The sequence below is a fragment of the Rana temporaria genome, chromosome 1, assembly GCF_905171775.1.
Source record: "Rana temporaria chromosome 1, aRanTem1.1, whole genome shotgun sequence".
NCBI lineage: Eukaryota > Metazoa > Chordata > Amphibia > Anura > Ranidae > Rana > Rana temporaria.
The window spans coordinates 89,630,119-89,649,954 of NC_053489.1; the positions used below are offsets into that span (position 1 = coordinate 89,630,119).

The 19,836-nt window shown below is 44.9% G+C and overlaps 1 protein-coding gene across 1 annotated transcript in view; it reads left to right on the forward strand.

Moving 5' to 3' along the window:
- The window catches only part of TRIM23 (tripartite motif containing 23), a 33,261-nt gene that overhangs the window by 5,270 nt on the left and 8,155 nt on the right, over positions 1-19,836 (forward strand). Inside the window, exons 2-10 of the mRNA XM_040346726.1 lie at positions 2,046-2,193; positions 6,569-6,731; positions 9,723-9,844; positions 11,700-11,978; positions 12,293-12,475; positions 14,261-14,476; positions 16,667-16,801; positions 17,120-17,249; positions 18,900-19,010. Coding sequence (XP_040202660.1) covers positions 2,046-2,193; positions 6,569-6,731; positions 9,723-9,844; positions 11,700-11,978; positions 12,293-12,475; positions 14,261-14,476; positions 16,667-16,801; positions 17,120-17,249; positions 18,900-19,010 — 1,487 coding nt within the window. The remainder of the gene's footprint in view (positions 1-2,045; positions 2,194-6,568; positions 6,732-9,722; positions 9,845-11,699; positions 11,979-12,292; positions 12,476-14,260; positions 14,477-16,666; positions 16,802-17,119; positions 17,250-18,899; positions 19,011-19,836) is intronic.

A 19,836-nucleotide genomic window follows, 5' to 3' on the forward strand; every position in this document is an offset into this window, starting at 1 on the left:
TGGATTACGAGCATAATCCGTTCCATGGGAATGCTTGTAATTCAAAGCACTTGCATAGCAAAGCGAGTTTCCCCATAGAAGTCAATGGAAATGAAGATAATTCGTTCTGCATTGACTTCTATTGGATGCAATACCGCATGTGACCAGAGGTGGGGGGGGCGCCGGAGAGCCTCAGAAATACTCGGGGACATGTTGGCTGAACCTCGGAAAGGCTCGTAAGCACTTGGGAATGGAATATTTCTGAGTGTTTCAGAGTACTTCCGAAGTATTTCCGAATGGCTCCAAACCGTTTCGAGTGTCACTGGCGCCCCCGCACCTCAGGCCAAATGTTGTACTACACACCCCATTAGCTTGAATTCTGCTTGTTTTGCTAGACAACACTCGCAAACAGAGTCAGGATTAAACTTGCTCATCTTTTAAAACGCTTGTTAACCACTTAAGGACCGCCTAACACCGATATACATCGGCAGAATGGCACAGCTGGGCACAGGCACGTACCTGTACGTTGCCTTTAAGAGCCCAGCCCTGGGTCGCACACGCGCCGCTGGCGGCGCACTCGCGACCCGATCCGAAGCTCCATGACCGCGCCCGCGGGACCCGATCGGCGCCGGTGTCCCACGATCGGGTCAGAGGGGCTGAAGAACGGGGAGAGGTGTGTGTAAACAAACCGTCCCCGTTCTTCTCTGTGGCAGTGTCACTGATCGTCTGTTCCCTGTTATAGGGAATGATGATCAGTGACGTCACACCAACAGCCACGCCCCCCTACAGTAAGAATCACTCCCTTAGGGCACACTTAACCCCTTTGCGCCCCTAGTGGTTAACCCCTTCACTGCCATTGTCATTTTCACAGTAATCAGTGCATTTTTATAGCACTTTTCGCTGTGCAAATGACAATGGTCCCAAAAATGTGTCAAAAGTGTCCGATGTGTCCGCCATAATGTTGCATTCATGAAAAAAATCGCTGATCGCTGCCATTACTAGCAAAAAAATATATTAATAAAAATGCCCTATTTTGTAAACGCTTTTGCGCAAACCAATCAATAAACGCTTATTGCGATTTTTTTTACCAAAAATATGTAGAAGAATACGTATCGGCCTAAACTGGAGAATTTTTTTTTTATATATATATTTTTTTGGCGGATATTTATTACAGCAAAAAGTAAAAAATATTGAATTTTTTGCAAAATTGTTGCTCTATTTTTGTTTATAGTGCAAAAAATAAAAACCGCAGAGGTGATCAAATACCACCAAAAGAAAGCTCTATTTGTGGAAAAAAAATTGTTTGGGAGCCACATCGCACGACCACGCAATTGTCAGTTAAAGTGACGCAGTGCGGGATCGCAAAAAGGGGCAAGGTCCTTTACCTGCATAATGGTCGGGGTCTTAAGTGGTTAACTGTGTTACTCGTTACTATATACTATAATATTTTCCTCTAAGGTGGCGCTATACTTTAAACCAGGGGTTTCAAACTTGCGGCCCTCCAGATGTTGCGGAACTACAAATCCCATCATGCCTCTGCCTGTGGAAGTCATGTGTGTAACTGCCAGCCTTGCAATGCCTCATGGGACTTGTAGTTCCACAACAGCTGGAGGGTTGCCAGTTTGAGACCCCCTGCTTTAAACTATTATACAGTTTTAGAAAACATTCAAACTTTGGTCCAAGTAAATGTAATAAGAGTTTTGAGTATAAACAATCCCATAAAACAAAAATCTATATTCAGCCTCCCTTTATGAAGACAACATACGCGCAGTGTATGTGTCAGTGAAGTTTTTGTTTTCCCACACTAAACATGGCCGCCGCGGCACTGTGACAGCAACTGTGGCATTCGATGAATGTGCGAAGGCAGGCGCTACTACTGGCAAAGCATGGACGAAACCACTCAACCAATAAGGGGGGAAGACAGTGAAGAATTGGGCTTGTATTTAATATGAGAACACTATTAAAGTAAAATATTTTAGAGGACATATTAATAATTGTTAATATTTATATTCGCAAATCATTTTCCATGATGGAGGTTACAATGCAGTTTGATGTCTGGGCATAAGGTGTAGCCTCCCCCCTGATGACGGAAGTGGAGTCCGGCCTGTCAATATGGCTGTCGCTGCAGCTACCGCTGTGAATAGGCACGGCTCTGCGGGAAGGATGGAGGGGATGAGCAGGCACAGCCGGACGGGTCCGGGGGGAGCGGTGAAGGTGAGAGGGGTGTCCCCCCCGGGTGGGGGTTGTGTGATCCCGGGGGGTGCGATGTGTTGTCAGCGATCCTCCTGTGTATACCGGGGCCTGAGCTCCGCCTACATCCCATCCACTCAACTTTTATTACTGCAAACCCTACAACTCCCTCCTGTGCACCGAGCTGACAGTACTGGCTGGGACTTGTAGTCCCCGGATTGTAGAACAATGCATGCTGTGTGTGTGGGCTGATCGGTCCATCATGTCATGGTGCCATCTCCTCCAGTGTGTGATGAAGGATCTGATTGTATAGTCTCCATTAGACCTACCAATAAGTCTTAAATTGTTGCTGGCGCCCTAACGCACGAAGCGATACCTCGCATGTGTGGTTTGAACGGCGTTTACATATGTGGGCGGGACTTACGTGTGTGTTCGCTTCTGAGCGCGAGCTACCGTGCTAACAGGTGCTTAAAGCGGAGGTTCACCCAAAAATCAACTTTCTGCCATTAGATCCAGCATACTGCTGACATCTGCAGTATGCTGCTTTTTTTTTTTGTACTTATCGTTTTATCAGCCGTTGTTATCCGGCTCCGAGTGGGGATTACTTCCGGGTATAGGCGGTCCTAAGCCAAGCGGAGTTGATTGACGGGCTGCTAAAGTGCGTCACGCCTTCCGAAAATACCCGAAGTGACACTCGAGTGTTTACGGCGCCTGCGCAGTCAGCTCTACACGGCAGGCGCAGGCGCCGTAAACACCCGAGTGTCACTTCGGGTATTTTCGGAAGGCGTGACGCGCTTTAGCAGCCCGTCAATCAACTCCGCTTGGCTTGGGAACGCCTATTCCCCGCAGAAATCCCCGCTCGGAGCCGGATAACAACGGCTGATAAAACGATAAGTACAAAAAAAACAGCACACTGCAGATGTCAGCAGTATGCTGGATCTAATGGCAGAAAGTTGATTTTTGGGTGAACCTCCGCTTTAAAAATAAAATAAAAAAATGTTTTTACACTTTTTTTTATTTTTTTTTATCACAATTATTCCTATTACAAGGAATGTAAACATCCCTTGTAATAGGAATGGTTCGTGACAGGTCCTCTTTATGGAGAGATGCAGGGTCAATAAGACCCCACATCTCTCCTCCAGGCTGGAAAGCATGAGATCATAAAAATAAAATTCACGGATCTCATGCTTTCAGCCGCGATTGCGGCTTTGTTTACATTCCGGTACCCGGGCGTGACGTCATAACATCGCACCCGGGCCTCCAACGATCATAGAGATGACTGGTCACCAGTCATCTCTATGCCTCGCCTATAAGAACGATCAAGCGGAACTGCCGCTATTATCATTCTTAGGCTGCATTCACACCTAAGCGTAGGCGATTTCCCGCGACAAAACGCAGCATTTTTCCCCGTGGTTTTGTACAGGTCATTGGCATCAATGTAAAACGCCCAAGCCGCCCGATTTCGCGCGTCAAAAAAGGCTCCGGGACTTGTTTGAAATTCAGGCGTTCAGCGTTGGAGATGTGAACCATCTCCATAGAGAATAATGTTATTTTTTCCCTCTAGCGTCTTTGAGCGTCGTGCTTGAGGCGACAAAACGCTCAGGTGTGAATGCAGTCTCATGGTGCACAGGATCGCCGGCTGAAGAGATGGATATCTGAATGATGCCTGTAGCTGCAGGCATCTTTCAGATATCTCCACTCAAAGTCCAGGACGTCATATGACGTCCAGCGGTAGGGAAGTGGTTTATAAATTTAACTGTTTGTTTTTCAAAACGCGTTCCATTCAGGGCTTTCCGTGAATAACTGTCACCTTAGCTTGTACTCTAAACCAAACTGTCAAGCCATCAAATGTCGCAGCATCAATCCTTGACTGTAGGAGGGTTTGGTTCGGCTTTTAGGGCACTTTCACACAGGGGCATCGGCGGTAAAGCGCCGCTATTTTCGGTCGCTAGCAGGGCACTTTTAGCGGCCGAAAAAGGGCTTAAAGCGTCACTGCGCTGCCCATTGAAGTGCAGGGGCACTTTAGGAACGGTGTATACACCACTCCTAAAACGCTTGCAGGACTTTTTTTTTTGTGTCCCGCAGGCGCACAGCTCCAGTGTGAAAGCCCTCGGGCTATCACATTGGAGTGACAGTAGAGGCTCTTTTTACAGCTATTGTTGGCACCTCAGTGTGAAAGTCGCCTTAACGTGGTTGTAAATCCTGGCATATACCCAGTGAAGCCTCAGAAATGAAACATGCATACATACTGTAAGTTGTATCTGTATATCTGCAACCCTTTCTCTACATCCGTACAAAGTGCTGAATTTATAAGCTTGTCTGAGCGTTCAGAAAAAAGGGGGCGGAGAGTTGAAGTCACATTCCACAGAGCTCAGTGAGGAGAACGCTCAGGCTGGGTTCACACATGTGGGGTACAAATTGAAGCTCTGATTTCACATCTAATTGACAAAGTAGCATTTCAGGTCAGGTTTACATCCGTCTCAAGTCAGGATTTTATCCTGTTCACACCTTAATGACTTGTGCAATTTGGAAGTCAATGGGCCTGAATTCACACCTGCGCCAGACCACACTGCTCAGAAAACTTGCAGGACTCTTTTTAAATCCACACTATAGAGATCAATGTTCTTTCACATGTCATGCAAATTGGATGCAGTTCAAAACGCATCCAATTCGCTTAAGTGTTAAAAGCAGGGTTTGACAAATTTTCTTGGAATCTAGGAGCCAGCTAAAAAAGTTGGAAGCCAGAAAACGCGCCCCGTCCCGACGAGCTTGCGCGCAGAAGCGAACACATACGTGAGCAGCGCCCGCATATGTAAACGGTGTTCAAACCACACATGTGAGGTATCGCCGCGATTGGTAGAGCGAGAGCAATAATTCTAGCCCTAGACCTCCTCTGTAACTCAAAACATGCAACCTGTAGATTTTTTTTAAACGTCGCCTATGAAGATTTTAAAGGGTAAAAGTTTGTCGGCATTCCACAAGCGGACGTAATTTTGAAGCGTGACATGTTGGGTATCAATTTACCCGGCGTAACATTATCTTTCATATTATTAAAAAAAATTGGGATAACTTTACTGTTGTCTTATTTTCTAATTAAAAAAAGGGTAATTTTTTCCCGCTGCCCAAATACGGCGTGACAGAAAGTATTGCAACGATCGCCATTTTATTCTCTAGGGTGTTAGGATAAAAAATAAATATAATGTTTGGGGGTTCTAATTAGAGGGAAGAAGATGGCAGTGAAAATAGTGAAAAATTACATTAGAATTGCTGTTTAACTTGTAATGCTTAACTTGTAATACCAACGGCTCACCACCAGATGGCGCCAGCTCACAAAAAACATATTTTTTTTTTTTTGCCCACCTTCCAAGCCAAGTCGCCAGGACACTATTTCTAGTCGCCCTGGCGACCGGGATTTGTCGAGCCCTGTGTGTGTGTGTGTGTGTGTGTGTGTGTGTGTATATGTATGTGTGTGTGTGTGTGTGTATATATATATATATATATATATATATATATATATATATATATATATATAATCATATCATTTTTTATTTTTGAAGGAAGACCTTGTTTTTGCATGGCCAGCATATAGTTGGATATTCATAGCATTGAAATATTGAAGAATAAATTTCCTTTTATTTGAAACTTTACATGTTAACAACATTTTTTTTAAGGTCATTAATCAAAACAATAATCGATTATTAAAATAATCGTTAGCTGCAGCCCTACTCCCGCCCCACCGGAAGGCCCGAATGATCAGTCTGTGCATCCGCTGGCTGGCCAGAGACTCAAAAAAAAAAAAAAGCCAGAGTCGGCTTTGAGTAAGGCTGGGTTCACACTACGGTTTTCCCGTCCGTCAGCCGCATACGATTTATATGGAAAACCGTATGCGGCTGAAACGGACGGGAACGTATGGAACCGCACACATGTGCGTTTTCCATTAACATTAATGTTAAAGGAAAACGTATGCGTTTGCCATACTGTTTTAAAAACGACCGCAAAACCGTGGTTGAACACGGTTTTGCGGACGTTTAAAAAACGTTTTGCCAGCAAATCGTACGCACCCGGATGCATCTGAGTGCATACGATTTGCAATGCATTCTCTATCTATACGTTTTCCCGTCCGGGCCCGTACGTTTTCAATACTGAAATCGTATGCGGCTGACGGACGGGAAAACCGTAGTGTGAACCCAGCCTTACCTGGAAGCAATGTCATGACATCACTTTACTGGAGACTTTAAAGGTGGCGGACTTAAAAATGACAGCATTTAAAATGGCCAAACGTGGCGTTCTGAATGCATTTAAGTGTAAAGGAGGGATTTGGGGTGTTATAGACCATTCTGGATAGGAACTACAAGGCCTCCCTGCCTCTGATAATGTTTTTGTTATCTGGTATATTTAGGTTCTGGAATGTGGTGTCTGTGAAGATGTGTTCACACTACAAGGGGACAAAGTTCCACGCTTGTTGCTGTGCGGCCATACGGTCTGCCATGACTGCCTGACACGCCTGCCACTGCATGGAAGAGCCATACGCTGCCCCTTCGACCGGCAGGTCACAGAACTAGGTAAGGTTCCTCTCTCTCTATATAATGGTAACATAAATTATAAAATGAATATAGCATATACAATTGCGCCACAAATCACATTGTAACTGAATGTTATTTAAAAATGACTTTTTCGTTTTCAATCGGCAGTGTTGGAGTTTTCTGTAAAATGCAATATGGCTACCTGGAGGTGTTTTGTACACAGAATGCCCCCTAAAAATGTCATTCCCTGCTTGTGTGATTGGCTCACTGATTTCCCCAGACGTCTGCACTAAGATACAAATCCGATCTCGAGCATCCCCTGCAAAAAAAAAAAGAAAAAATTAAATTTTAGGTGAGATTCTCCCAAAGAAAAAAATCACGTCTAAAGGGATGCAGACCTTGCCACTTTGCTCACTAGAGCCCTGCAGGGGCAGCAGCTGACTGATAATTATAAAACCACTTCCATACAGAGTCACTTTCCACATGGGCGAAAGAACATCTATTTCTTCTGATTAACACAAGGTAGGAATTTGCGAAAAAAGTTTGTCAAAATCCTTGCAATGTTCATGGATCACCCAGACTGGAATGTTTTTTTTTCTTAAAGGGTCACTAAAGGAAATTTATTTTTTTAGCCAAATAGCTTCCTTTACCTTACTGCAGTACTGGTTTCATGTCCTCATTGTTCGTTTTTGCTTTGAAGTAGCTGTAATTCTGCTGTGATCTCCACACTTCCTGGTTGCCTGTTTCCTTATAACCATGGTACTGGGAGATTTTCACAGTGGTCTAAGCTGTCATTACTGTGTGTCTAAAACTCCTCAGAACCAATCAGATTCATTTTAAAAACAAAACACTGCCCTGGATTTGTTTGTTTTTGTTCTGTGAGTCTTCCCGACTCACCTCTCACCCGGAACTTCATGTATGTCCTTTAAAACGAAAAGTGAAACTAGAGGCACATTATATGATAGATTATATTAAATTTTTAATCATTTTTAAAAGCAATCAGTTAACTTTTATGTCTCTATACCCGATAAACAGTCATTTCAGCAACATTTTTTTTCCTTTAGTGACCCTTTTAAGGCCTCATACAGGTGCCTCCATTTTGCAGAATCTGCTTGCTCAGTGGGGGGATTGCTCCGCTGTGCAAGAGGATAACAGGTCCGTCTCGGCTTGCTGTGCAGAGCAGACAGACAGTCCCGCTCTCCTCTTACTAGGGGGGGGATTCTGCAGCAGAGAAGGTTTTTTTTTTTTTTTTTTTTTACGTTAACGCATAGAATGCTATAATTTAAAAACGTTGAGGCTCTAGAACAGCCTTTCTCAACCTTACTATTGCCATGACCCCTTGATAAAATATCCCAAGTTGTGGGGACCCCTAACTGTAAAATTATTTTCGTAGCGTGGGTTGTCGGCACCCAAGGCAAGTAATTTGCACCCCTAACCCAAGGACATTTAGCGCTCCCCACGTCCCTTCCACTCACACAATAAACCCTTTATGCTACATTTTAGATGTATCAATCTTTCTTTTTTATCTCTCTCCCAATTTCTTGCCCCCCCCCCCCCCCATCCCTCTCTCTAGCCTTCTTTCTTGTTCTTTCTCTTATAATTTCTCTCCCTTTTTCTTTGTTCCTCCCCCCATTTTACTCTCCCTTCCATGTATTCTCTATTTTTATTTATTCTCTTACTCCTTGGTGGGGGGGGGGGGGGGGGTGATATGAGTGGCAGTGCTGGCGGGAGTTGGGATCAGTGGCAATGCTGATCAGCCAACTTAGGTGCTCTCAGATCAGCAAATGACGTTGATCAAGAACTGTAGTGGGGACATTTAATGGCAACTTTAATCACAGGTAGTGTTACTCACTGTGTCTCCGACTTAGAGGTGTCTCGTAGCAGTGACACCTATGCAGAATCAGGAGATGGGGTCTCCTCCAGCCCCTCCCACTTCACATTCCTCACCAGTCAGCTGACCTCTAGTCTCTACCCCCCCAGCCATGCCGTGAACTGAATGGGCAGCTTTAAAGAGGCTGAGTAGGCGGCCACAGGCTCCAGGAACAGCCCAGCTGGGTGGCCGCAAAGAGGCTGGGAGAGCGGTGTGACCAGGATTTGGTGACCCCTGGCAAATCATCATTTAACCCCCCAGGTTAAGAACCTCTGCTCTAGAACCACTTTACATACTAAAAACCTAATGTATTACAATGTACTAATGCTCAGATATGTGTGTGTGTGTGTGTGTGTGTGTGTGTGTGTGTGTGTGTGTGTGTGTGTTTTTTTTATATCTTTAATGCATTCTCCCAGCAGCCTCCCTAATGCTTATCTGAGCCCCATCTTGATCCTCTCAGTGAAGTTGCATGAGAAGTTCGGCTGTCTGGGACTCTCCCTTCTTGGCTGAGATACACGGTGGGTGCCATTGGCTCCCGCTGCTGTCAGTGAGCCAGTGTGGAGAGAGAGAGGGTGTGGGGCCGAGCCGCAGCTCTATGTCTGAACGAACACACAAAGCCCTGGCTCGGCTCTGGTGCCCCCATAGCAAGCTGCTTGCTGCGGGGGCACTTGGCAGGAGGCAAGGCCCAGGAGCGCAGGCGGGGGACCCGAGAAGAGGAGGATCTGGGCTGCTCAGTGCAAAACAAACTGCATAAAGCAGGCACGTATGATCTTTTTGTTGCATGTGGAAGAAACACATCATGCTGAGCTAAAGGTGAGGTTCGCCTTTACAAAAATAATCTGTCCTTGTGTCGTAATGAAAAACAGTGCATACTTGGATATTCCATCCTCTACCATGAATTAAACTTGCATGTACTGAACCCAGCTACAATTCTGGGGATTCCTTCTGGGAAAAGCAGGAAAGAAAAAAAGATGGCGACAAAGGATTAAAATTGGTTATAATAATAATCTTATGAAAAAATGTGATTATACTCTTTTATTTAAATTTTTTATCATCCTAAACGGACAAGTGGTTTACATAACTATTTTGAGTTTTTAAACTGGCTTTATTTAGGGGGGATACATTAAACGTAATTTTAAATCTTGTTTTATCATAAACAGGAGACTCTGGAGTATGGGGACTTAAGAAAAATTTTGCTTTATTGGAGCTTCTTGAGCGGCTACAGAACGGGGCGAGCGGCCAGTGCAGTTCTTCAGAGGAGTCTATAGGAGGATCTGGAGAGGTACACTACTGTCAAATGTTTTTTTTTTTATGGGTTTTGTTTTTGTTCTGTATAATGTATCTTTAGAAAGGGGGGGGGGGACTGCAACAGCCTCTGATATCCCATTTGGCGATAGATATGATCCATTATTGTATTTTATATATTTATATGAATATACTGATACATTTTTATATTTACATTTTCTTGATTCTGTAGTGCAGTTGATCTTTCTCCAATTATTGACTTCCCATGCTTTGTTCTGCTCTGTGTGAATGTGACATCTTGGTAGAGGCAGGGCTTTTCCTCCTCATGTCAGAACCTCCAGTAATGCCTTGAGAAAACTGCCATGAGAGCTTTTGGCCGGGAATCCCGGCCGTGTATATTCTCCATCGCAGTTTTCCCGATAGGAAAACCACTGGGAAAAATGTGAACATGTTTTTTCTTTTTTCCTGACGGGATTCCCAGTGGTTTTTAAGCCGGCAGTTTTTGTATGGGGAAAGCCTGCAGTGGAGCATACACGCGGCCGGGTTTCCCGACCAAAGCTCTCATGGCAGTTTTCTGCCAGGAAAACCGTGTGTGTGTGTGTGTGTGTGTGTGTGTGTGTGTGTGTGTGTGTGTGTGTGTGTGTGTGTGTGTGTGTGTGTGTGTGTGTGTGTGTGTGTGTGTGTGTGTGTGTGTGTGTGTGTGTGTGTGTGTGTGTGTGTGTGTGTGTAGGGGGGGAAAAAAGCTACCCAGCAGGTTCTTGGTTTACCCCTTGGTTTTCCCAGCTGACGTTTTTTACCGCCGGGAAAACCGATCGCGTGTACAAGGCATTAGAAGGGAAAAGAAAGAGGGCGCACTAGCCTAGTGCATTATTCCATGTATTTATGAAATAAAGTAAAAACTACTCACAAACATGTGGAGAAATATCGCTTGTAAAGACCTCCTAATCGTGGCAATAAGTCCTAAAACTGACAGTCTGCAGATGGCGGAGAAGACACCAGGGCCACTGCTGGCTGACGCGTTTGGAAGGGTTACCTTCTTTCTCAGAGGCTCCAGAAACTGATCAATATCTAGTTGTTATTAATGCAGTGAGAGTGACATGACACGGTGATCACCTGTTTCTCATTTAGTTATTATGTGACTGCTTCTGTTCATGCCAACCTTTCACATTAAGCCTTGGTTCACACCAGTGCAGTTTTGAAATTGCGCTACTTCGGTGTGACTTCAAAGCCACAGATCAGTGTGATTTGCACCTTCGATTTCATTGTGGCTTGTGACTTCATTTAAAGTGGTAATTAACTGCTGGGGAAAAACAAAACAAAATAAACCTGCAAGACAATGGCCTAATGCACTAGTATGCATCACATATTGGTACATTATGAAATGCTTGCCTTGGAGCGGTCAGCGCTGAGGTGGCTGACATGTTTCCTCCTGGTTCTCGGGCTCCGGCGCTGCGAGTGGTTTAAGCCGCGATTATGTTACTCCTGCATATGCACGCAGGAGCCCTCAATTACAGACCTTCAGAGCACGTGTGCCGCTGACATCAGTGGCTACATGCAGGGTGAATATCTTCTAAACATTTTAGGAGATATTCATTTTACCTACAGGTAAGCCGCCTTATAGGCTTACCTGTAGGTAAAAATCATAAAGGGTATACAACTTTTAACAGAAGCCTATCCAAGTCGCAGTGAAATCCCCAAAAAGGAGTGCAGCATTGGTTGGCTTAACTGTCTAGCATCTAATTAATAACTAACATTTTTTTTTTTTTGTATTGACTTTTTTAAATTTGCTCATTATTCATGTTTGTTAAACGTATCGTCCAGAGAGCAGACCTTATTGGGCCCAGATTTATCAAACCCTGGACCATTCTATCATTATCTTGTTTATTTTGCAGAGTATAGTCCGCTGTGATGAAGATGAAGCCCACGTGGCGTCGGTATACTGCACTGTATGCGCCACTCACCTGTGTGCCGACTGCGCCCTGCACACCCATTCTACAAAGACCTTGGCCAAACACCGGCGTGTCCCTTTAGCCGACAAACCGTATGAGAAAACTCTCTGCTCCCAACACCAAGTCCATGCCATTGAGTTTGTGTGCTTAGATAATGGCTGCCAGACCAGCCCGCTCATGTGCTGTGTGTGCAAGGAGTATGGAAAACACCAAGGACACAAGGTAATGTTCTCACTACTTCTAGGGAGAATACACACTGGGGGGAGATTTACTAAACCGGGAGAGTGCAAAATCTGGTTAAATCGACTTCAGTTTAATCGGCCTGCTCATAGATGGATCGAAATTGGTCTGGTCCCTGCTGAACCAGTCCAATTTCAATCTGTCTATGGCCAGCTTTAGTGTTTTCCTCAATTTACATTTGAAAGCTTGTGTGTTGTGTTTTTGTTTTTTTCTATCGGATTTCTGCCTGAGCACTGACTGTTTGTTTGATTTTAGAACCTCGCTCAACAGAACTTCTTCTCTTTTAATTCCTATAGCATGCTGTTCTGGAGTCAGAAGCCAGCCAGATTCGTGCCTCAATTCTGGATATGGCACATTGCATAAGGAGCTTCACTGAAGAGATCTCGGAGTATTCCCGCAAGCTGACGGGCATCGTTCAGCAGATTGAAGGGGGAGAGCACATTGTGGAAGATGGCATTGGAATGGCACACACTGAACATGTAAATCTTAACTGTGTCTCTAAAGATAAATACTACAGGGTCTATTTCTAATGCATTCATTGGCTAAATGTCTGAAGCATTTGTTCAAGCTGAATGTAATGATTTTATTTTTTGTCTTATTTTTCCTAATAGTTATTCCCATATCAGCTTTGTCTAGTGGCCTAAATGCAGTACATTTTTCTCATTGTGTTATTTCAGAAAACTATACTACATTATGTCCACTAGATGGAGCTGATGATACAAGAATTCATCTATTTAAAGCGGTTCTCCACCCTAAAGTGGAGTCCCACTGATCGGAACCCTCCCCCCCTCCGGTGTCACATTTGACACCTTTCAGGGGGGTGCACATACCTGTCTAAAGACAGGTATTTGCACCCACTTCTGGCCCGGCATTCACGGGCAAAAGACGGGCATTCCGTCACATCCCGTCGCCCCCCCGTTGTGTGCTGGGAACACTCGGCTCCCAGCAAACAGCGGGAGCCAATCGGCGGGTGCGACTCGCGCATGCGCCGTAGGGAACCGGGCAGTGAAGCCGCAGCGCTTCACTTCCTGGTTCCCTCAGCGTGGATGGCGGGGGGAGCAGCAGAGAGACGAGCGATCGCTCGTCCTCTGCTGCGATCGGCGCTGGACTCCAGGACAGGTAAGTGTCCTAATATTAAAAGTCAGCAGCTGCAGTATTTGTAGCTGCTGGCTTTTAATATTTTTTTCCCATGGCACATCCGCTTTAATAAAAAAAAAGCTGCGTTTTTGTTCAGTTTGCACAAATGTTTCTGACATTCAATGCAAGGGGATGCGACAGGTTAATTTTTAAAGCTGATCCCCACCTTTTTACTGTTACTTTAACTTGTTTTAGACCAAGCTGGCACAAACAATTTTATATCCTAACAGGTGCGCCCACTAGACACGTTGTATAAACTGTATGTAGCCTCAACCACATACAGCGGAGATATGCAATTAGCGGACCTCCAGCTGTTGCAGAACTACAAATCCCATGAGGCATAGCAAGGCTCTGACAGCCATGAGCATGACACCCAGAGGCAGAGGCATGATGGGATTTGTAGTTATGCAACATCTGGAGGTCCGCTAATTGCATATCCCTGAGTCATACAGTATACAGCTCTGTGTTTTGGCAGTGGGATGGGAGCTTCCTTTTCCACTCCCAGAATAAAAGGGAAGTCGGCCTGACCAGCCCAGGTGAACGAATGAGAGGCCTCAGTCTACATGTGTCCACCAAACCATATGCCCTGATGAATTTCACTCCACCCACCAGCGCCCTAGATCTAAGCCCTGGTGAGTGGGGGGTGAGATGCATCAGGGCATGTGGACTGAGGCCTCTCCTTTTTTGTTCATGTGAACTGGTCAGGGGTAGCGGTGATCCTTCCCTTTTTTACTTACATTTACTCATGTAAGCTCTCAAGTATTTAGTGCAAGGTAGTGGATTGTTTTTTTTTTTTTTTTTTTTTTTTTTTATTATTATATATTATATTCTAAGTGACTGGATCCATTTGCTCAATCCCATCTTCTGGTATTTAATTTTTATTATTGGCTACATATTAGTAGAGGATAATACCTGGTCAGGCCAGGCTGAGGTTGCCATTCGTACACCCAGTATAGGGACGGATGTGCGGCTTTGGGGAGTCCTTTTCTTTACTGGCTACATAATGGTAATAAAAGTAGTCTGTGCAATGACTTCCTGGCCCTAGTACTCGTTTTTCTCTGATCATTGGACTGTACATGTTTTGAGTCTAACTTATTTTTTCCCCTTCTATCATGGTCATATTCTAGGTCCCAGGGACAGCAGAAAATGCCCGCTCTTGTGTTCGAGCCTATTTCTCTGATTTACATGAAACGCTGTGCCGTCAGGAGGAAATGGCGCTCAGTGTTGTGGATGCACATGTGAGAGAGCAGCTCATCTGGCTGAGGCAGCAACAAGAAAACATGACCATCCTATTGTCCGAGGTGTCCACTGCTTGTCTGCATTGTGAGAAGGCTCTGCAGCAGGTAAGCTGTGCCTTTGATACTTGGTCAATTAAACTACTTAATGCCAGGATGGATACTTTTAACTGCTTGATCACCAACGTATGTATAAAAACATCCCGTCAGCAAGTGGTTATTACAAGACCATGGCTGCAGCTTGTTAACCCCCTTGTGATGGCAATAAAGTAAAAAAATAAATAAAACTAAAAGCATCCCTTTCCGCCCACGCAGACACGCAAACGTAGTGGCTCGTGTAGCTCCAGCATGCATATGTAAATGGTGATTGCGCCACACGTGAGGTATCGTTGCAAATGTCGTAGTGAGAACAATAATTTATAGAGCTATAATTTGTAATGCACTCTAAACTAAATTTTAAATCTTGACCTGTTTGGTATTTACTGAATGTAACATCATATTTTATATTGTAACAAATCGGGTGGTATTTTGTGTTCTTGTGTGCACTAAAATTTTTGTGTATTTTTTTTTTTTTTTTTCTTAAAAAATTTAGTTTTAATAAACAACTGCACAAATATTATGTAACTTATTTTTTTTTATATAAAAATCCACCATTTTATTCTCCAGGGCCTTTGCTTTCAGAAAATAACGTTTGACGACTTTTCTAGCACACAAAAAAAAATGCAAATTTTTACTTTATTTTTTATTTATTTTTTAACCTTCATGCATTCTATACATGAAGGTAAAAAAAGGGTGCAGCTCCTCCTCAGTCTTCCCTTATACCTGAGCCCTCTCTCAATCCACAAGAGCGGCAGCTTTCCCAGGTCTCTCTCTCCTCATTGGCTCACACAGCAGCAGGAGCCACTGGCTCCTGCTGGCAATCACAGCCAGTGAGCCAAGGAGGAGAATGCTGAAGGGCATCTGAGGGGAAGCACTGAGGATCAGGGTTGTTGAAAGGGGGATCTGAGAGGAAGCACTTTGGATCTGGGTTGGTGAAGGGGGGGATGTGAGGGAAAGCCCTGTGGATCGGGGTTGCTGAAGGGGTATGTGAAAGGGAGCACTGTGGATCGGGGGTTACAGAAGAGGGATCTGAGAGGAAGCACTGTGGATCTGGGTTGGTGTAGGGGGGGATGTGAGGGAAAGCACTGAGGATCGGGGTTGGTGAAGGGGGATCTGAGAGGAAGAATTGGGAATCGCGGTTAGTGGAGGGGGGGGGGGGGTTTGATCTGAGACGAAATACTGGAGATCGGGGTTGGTGAAGAGGGATCTGAGAGGAAGCAGTGGGGAAATGGGGTTGGTGAATGGGGGTCTGAGAGGAAACCCTGTGGGTCGAGGTTGGTGAAGGGGATCTGAGAGGAAGCAGTGGGGCTTGAGGTTGGTGAACGGGGGTCTGAGAGGAAACCCTGGGGGTCGAGGTTAGTGAAGGGGATCTGAGAGGAAGCAGTGGGGCTTGAGGTTGGTGAATGGGGGTCTGAGAGGAAACCCTGGGGGTCGAGGTTAGTGAAGGGGATCTGAGAGGAAGCAGTGGGGCTTGAGGTTGGTGAATGGGGGTCTGAGAGGAAACACTGGGGGTCGAGGTTAGTGAAGGGGATCTGAGAGGAAGCAGTGGGGCTTGAGGTTGGTGAATGGGGGTCTGAGAGGAAACACTGGGGGTCGAGGTTGGTGAAGGGGATCTGAGAGGAAGCAGTGGGGCTTGAGGTTGGTGAATGGGGGTCTGAGAGGAAACCCTGGGGGTCGAGGTTAGTGAAGGGGATCTGAGAGGAAGCAGTGGGGCTTGAGGTTGGTGAATGGGGGTCTGAGAGGAAACCCTGGGGGTCGAGGTTAGTGAAGGGGATCTGAGAGGAAGCAGTGGGGCTTGAGGTTGGTGAATGGGGGTCTGAGAGGAAACACTGGGGGTCGAGGTTGGTGAAGGGGGAACTGAGAGGAAGCAGTGTGTTCAGTGATGGTGACATAATTGTGTATCTGAATACTTTAAGAAATACTTAATATAATTCCCTGGGATAAAACATTGCATTGTTAAAATATGCATTACCAATGTCATCCAACAACTTTTATTTTTTTTATACTCCAATAATTCTACTGTTTGGCATGCCTAGGTTACTAGAAAACCTGTGGAGAGAAATAAAGGTGATGCTTTGTGTTTTAGTATCATACATTTGAATGCATACCTGGAAGAAATGCCCCCAATTTAGCACCATGCTGAACACCAGGAACCCTTGTCTCTTTCTGCGTGTAAACAGACTGTGTTCTCTCACATAGGATGACTGCAGAGTGGTTCTGGCCAAGCAGGAGATCACCCGGCTATTGGAGACTCTTCAGAAACAACAGCAGCAGTTTACTGATCTGGCAGATCACATCCAGCTGGATGCTAGTATTCCTGTTACATTCACAAAGGTAACTATGACAGTTGTACTTCTAGTGTAGGCCACTGGCGATTCCCCTACATAATGTACATTATACAGCATGTGGCATTTCAGCTTCCAGCTCCATATTGGATGCTCCAGGTTTGGAGTATAAAGGTATGTACCAACACCTTAGTACCTGTTCTTTAAAGCGGATCTTAACTGTATCTGAGCACCACAAACTGAAAATGCTATTTAATACATTTTTTTATATTCAAAAACAAACTCGCCCATCCTGCCATGTCTTCATCTCTTTGAAAAACACCCCTTAGTCTCTATGTATTGTTCATTTGCCTTTGTTTTGTTTTAGGACAATAGAGTTCACATTGGTCCAAAAATGGAAATTCGAGTTGTGACTCTAGGCCTGGATGGAGCAGGAAAAACAACCATTTTATTTAAGTTAAAGCAGGATGAATTTATGCAACCAATCCCAACCATTGGTGAGTGTTGTTGAAACAGTCAGCCTGTCCAAAAACTGATATTTTATTGTTGGGCAGGTGTATGGAGCCACCCCCAGGTTTCTGGTAGTTCTTTCTGAGATCCCAGTCGCACTCGCATCCTGCAGAGGTCACGTGGGGGTCTCGATGTCCCTGCTGTAAATGTAAGAATGTATTCACAATGCAGAGAACTTCACTGTAGAATTCCTGCTTGGAGACCCTTAAACAGCTTCTAGGTCAGCGGTTCTCAACCTTTCTAGCGCCGTGACCCCTTGATAAAATTTCCCAAGTTGTGGGGACCCCTAGCAGTAAAATTATTTTTTTAGCTTGGGTTGTCAGCACCCAACGCAAGACAAGTAATTTGCACCCCTAACCCACAGATACTTAGTGCTCCCTGAGTCCCTTCCACTCGTACGGTATTAAAACCCCTTATGGTACTCACTGTGTCTCCGCAGCAGTGACACCTATGCCAAAATCAGGAAATAGGGTCTCCTCCAGCCCCTCCCACTACACATTTCTCACCAGCCAACTAACATCTAGTCTCTGCCCCCCAGTCACGCCGTGACCTGAATGGGTGGCTGCGAAGAGGCTGAGTGGGCCACCGCAAGCTCCAGGGACAGCGCTGCTGGGTAGCCATGAAAAGGCTGGGAGAGCGGTGCGGGATTCAGGAACAGCCCAGGATTCGGTGACCCCTGGCAAATTGTCTTTCGACCCCCCCAAGGGGGTCCCGACCCCCAGGTTGAGAACCACTGTTCTAGGTAATTAAAGGGGTTGTAAAGGTACAATTATTTGTTTTCCTAAATACGTTAGTTCAGTCCTCCTTCACTCACTTCATCCTTCGATTTTGCTTTTAAATGTCCTTATTTCTTCAGAGAAATCCTCACTTCCTGTTCTTCTGTCTGTAACTCCACACAGTAATGCGAGGGTTTCTCCCTGGTGTGGAGTGTCATGCTCGCCCCCTCCCTTGGACTACAGGGGAGTCAGGACGCTCTCTATGTTGCAGAGAAAGGAGCTGTGTGTTAGTGGGCGTCCTGACTCTCCTGTAGTCCAAGGGAGGGGGCGAGCACGACACTCCACACCAGGGAGAAAGCCTTGCATTACTGTATGTAGTTACAGACAGAAGAACAGGAAGTGAGGATTTTTCAGAAGAAATAAGGACATTTAAAAGCAAAATGGAAGGATGAGGTAAGTGAAGGAGGACTGCACTAAGGTAAAGGAAGCTATTTAGGGGGGAAAAAAATGTACCTTTACAACCCCTTTTTAATGATAGCCTATGTATATGGAACTTATTGATGAGCCTTTGTAGCTGGTCAGCATTAAACGATTACATGTGGTCAGATTAATGAAAGCTGTAAAATGTTACTGTATATCTTTGCCCTGGGCATATTGGATCCCATAAATCTGACTATCTTAAAGGAAGACATGTCTGTATTACCATATGGAAGCCAGTTAGATCCTTCATTTTATTTTATTTTTTTGTCCAACTGTGACTTCAGTAGTGGTTTGATTAAAATTGATTGATTGTGAGGCATATCGAGAGATCCAGGCTTCTAATAAATAAGGCCATATTAGTTTTACAGAAATGTTTGTCTTTTCAGAACAGCTATGTCTTAAGTTTAACCTTCCCTTTTTTTTTCTTCTATTATTCTGAAGGTTTCAATGTTGAAACAGTTGAATATAAAAACTTGAAATTTACTATTTGGGATGTTGGCGGCAAACACAAGCTGAGACCTCTGTGGAAGCATTATTATCTTAATACTCAAGGTAAGTGTAAAAGGATTAGAAGAAAATAAATCCAACTCCATACATGCTCTTAATCTTCAGACTTATTCGTTCTCCATAAAAGATGCACTGTTTTTTTTTTTTTTTTTGATTCTTTTGTTGTGAAGAAGGTTGAAACGCGTAAACATCTGCTGTGCGATCATTGTGTCTTTTATGGAGAACAAATCTGAAGATTTCTTTTTAAGAGCATATACAGAGTTATGGATTGTCGTTTTCTATAACTGTGTGTGCAGCCGTACGACTGCTTATCCTGCGCCCAACAGCTCTAGAGGATGTCTTCACCTTTTTATTGAGTTGTAGCGCCTTATCTTCACTTCATAAAGTGTAGAAGGATTGTCTTCTTAGACAATCCCCTGTTAAAGTAGAATCTTGCCCTTAAGGCCTCATGCACCCTGGGTGTCAAAAATGCTGCTTTAACCACTTCCAGACCTGCGCACGACGATGTACGTCCTATTTTTAAAGACGGATATCTCGGTAACGGCAGCAGCTGCTGTCACAACCGAGGTATCCATCTTTAGTGTGCGCGGTCTGGAATCCGATAATGGCGGTCTCCGCGGCGGATTCACCGCGAGATCGCCGTTATCGGTGGCGGGAGAGGGGCCCCCCCCCCCCCCTCCCGCCGATCTCCCGCGCCCTCCGTCGGTAGCGGCGGAGGCGATCGGATGCTGTCGGCTGGTGAGCGGGGACGAGACTGAAGGAAAAATCTCCTTCGCCCGTCCCCATAGCTCTGCTGGGCGGAAGTGACGTCAAAACGTCAATCCCGCCCAGCCTCTTAAAGAGACAAATTTTTTTTTTGGTCATTTGAAAA